Genomic DNA, 2,285 nt, shown 5'->3' on the forward strand with positions numbered 1-2,285 from the left:
GAAGGGTGTGAAGAGCCTGTTGAATTTCAGTAGGTGTGACAGGCCCTACTAAAACAGCCGCTGCTTCCCTTGAGCATTTATACGTCAACAATGTCTGTAATGATGCCACTGAGACGTCTTCCGTTGTAGGATCCTGACTCTGTAGAAAGCTTTGAAAATGATTGACCGCCTCTCTTTTGATATTAGGAAGAGAAGTGAGGACTTCGCCTTGTGCATTGATAAGACTTCAGATAGTATTCTTGGCTACCCGATTTTGTACCATAGAGTGGAAGAACTTAGTATTTTGATCCCCAGCGCCCAGCCACCTTACACACGATTTCTGCTTATAAAACTTTTCTTCTATGCGAGCAAGCTTACTCCACTTCTCCTCTGCTGCAGCTGCTCGAGCAATGTTTGCTGGAGAGGGGTCAAGAAGTACTTGTTTTGCCAATCACAAAGTTCCTCATATGCCTGATTTGTGCGAACTGGGAGGTCGCCATAGTGAGTTTTATTAAGTGCTCGAAGAGGCTGCTTGAGGAGCTTTAACTTCTGATGGAATCGAGTCAGAGCTGTTCTGGAATGATTCAAAGCAGCCGAAGTGTCCCAAACGCGTTTGATAGTAGGAAGGAAATCGTTGTGTTCCGTCAAGTAGTTGAAGAAACGGAATGGTTTTCTTGCTTCGTTAGTGGTACCAGTAAGCCTTATCAGGCATCTCGCATGACCGGAAATGCCTCCTGCATCAAAGTGAGCACAAGATTGAGGATACCGAGTCAGCCATTCTTGATTAACCAGCGCTCTATCCAGTTTTTTGCCAATTGGGTCCCCTTCTCTTTTATTCCACCATGTAAACATGGCTCCTGTATACGGCAGATCCATCACTGAACAATCAGTTGTAGCTTCTTGAAAATGTTGCATACCTACTTGATCCGTACGATAGTCCAGAGCACGGGAATGTTCACTAGAAGCAAGTGTGACATTAAAATCTCCAAGTAAAATCCATGGAAGAGCCAGATGACCATATGCAGCTCGTGTACCCCGCAACTCCTCCCACAGCTGCACCCTCTCAGCGACAGTATTAAAAGCATATATAGCAGAGCAGATAAACTGCTCCCCTGTGCTTGGTATATGTATTGCACATGTGATGACTTGAGCACTCATATGCAGCTTCGTTACTACAACCTGATCACTCCAACAACCCCAAATCCTCCCCAAAGGATGGTAAGCATAATTCGTGAGAGAACTCCACTGCGGCAATGCCGCTAGCATACATCTTTGATGATTACCTTCCTGCACCCTCGTTTCAAGTAAACACCCGAACAAAGGCTTCTCAGCTTGAACCCAGGATCGAAGAGCAATATGCTTGCATGGCATGTTGAAACCACGCATATTCCATGCGTAGAAGGACGTCATATCTTCCTAACGGAAGATTTTTTGGATGTGCCTTGTTTACCCATATATAGCAAATCCTTAGTACGAATCACTTTACTACGGGAAGGTTTATGAGCTGAACCAGCTGCAAGTTTCTTGCCTCTTAGAGACGCCTGCGTCTGTTGCCTTTTCTTCTCCTCTTCTTTACTTTCTAGAATCTCACCCTCTTCAGTCTCCTTTCCATACTCATCTATATTATCCTCCTCTTCTTCCTCATCAATGTCCTGTAAGGGTCTAAACCGAGATGGTGAAACCACCAGTTCCTCATCTTCTACCAAATCCTTACCCTGCTTCTTCCCATGAACCAGTGCCCAACCTTCTGCTACATTGGCCCGAAACGCCTCTGTCGTAGGCTCAGATATCTGTACAGTATGGTATCTAATTTTTATAAACCAATATATCGAAAAACCAAACCAAGCCAGACTAAAATTGAATAAACCAAAAATCGAGAGTATATAAATTGAACCAAACCAAAACAGATATAATTTTCAGATGGTATCTAATTTTTATAAACCAAAATATCGAAAAACTGAGCCGAGACTATACCAAAATCTGGATTGAACAACCCTACTTTGAATATATGATTTTTATGCATGTCTCACTCCACACAAAGCGTGGGTTTTATCCTAGTATCTACTTTATTAAAACAGGAGTACACTTATAAAATAACCCTAAAAGTTGCATAATATTTACAGCCAAATGCCATTAAGAATTAAATTAGTCTCACATTAAAAATGATTGTTTTTTCCACATATTCATTGTTTTCCTAAAATAACTCAGACAAACTACAAAGAAGGAAACAGATTATTAATAACTCAAACGAACTACATTGTTGATATCTTGCATATTTCCATTATCTTATTCATTCGTCCATGTGC

General features: G+C 41.7%; 1 protein-coding gene across 1 annotated transcript; it reads right to left on the reverse strand.

Annotated features, from left to right (window-relative positions):
• Positions 1 to 1,385: 1,385 nt before the first annotated feature.
• On the reverse strand, positions 1,386 to 1,769 carry LOC106321466 (FACT complex subunit SPT16-like; the record flags this gene model as incomplete). Its single annotated transcript, XM_013759727.1, has 1 exon — positions 1,386 to 1,769. A coding segment is annotated over one exon (384 nt), but the record flags the coding sequence as incomplete, so codon positions are not given.
• Positions 1,770 to 2,285: the final 516 nt, after the last annotated feature.

Source organism: Brassica oleracea, unplaced genomic scaffold (genome assembly GCF_000695525.1).
Source record: "Brassica oleracea var. oleracea cultivar TO1000 unplaced genomic scaffold, BOL UnpScaffold01711, whole genome shotgun sequence".
NCBI lineage: Eukaryota > Viridiplantae > Streptophyta > Magnoliopsida > Brassicales > Brassicaceae > Brassica > Brassica oleracea.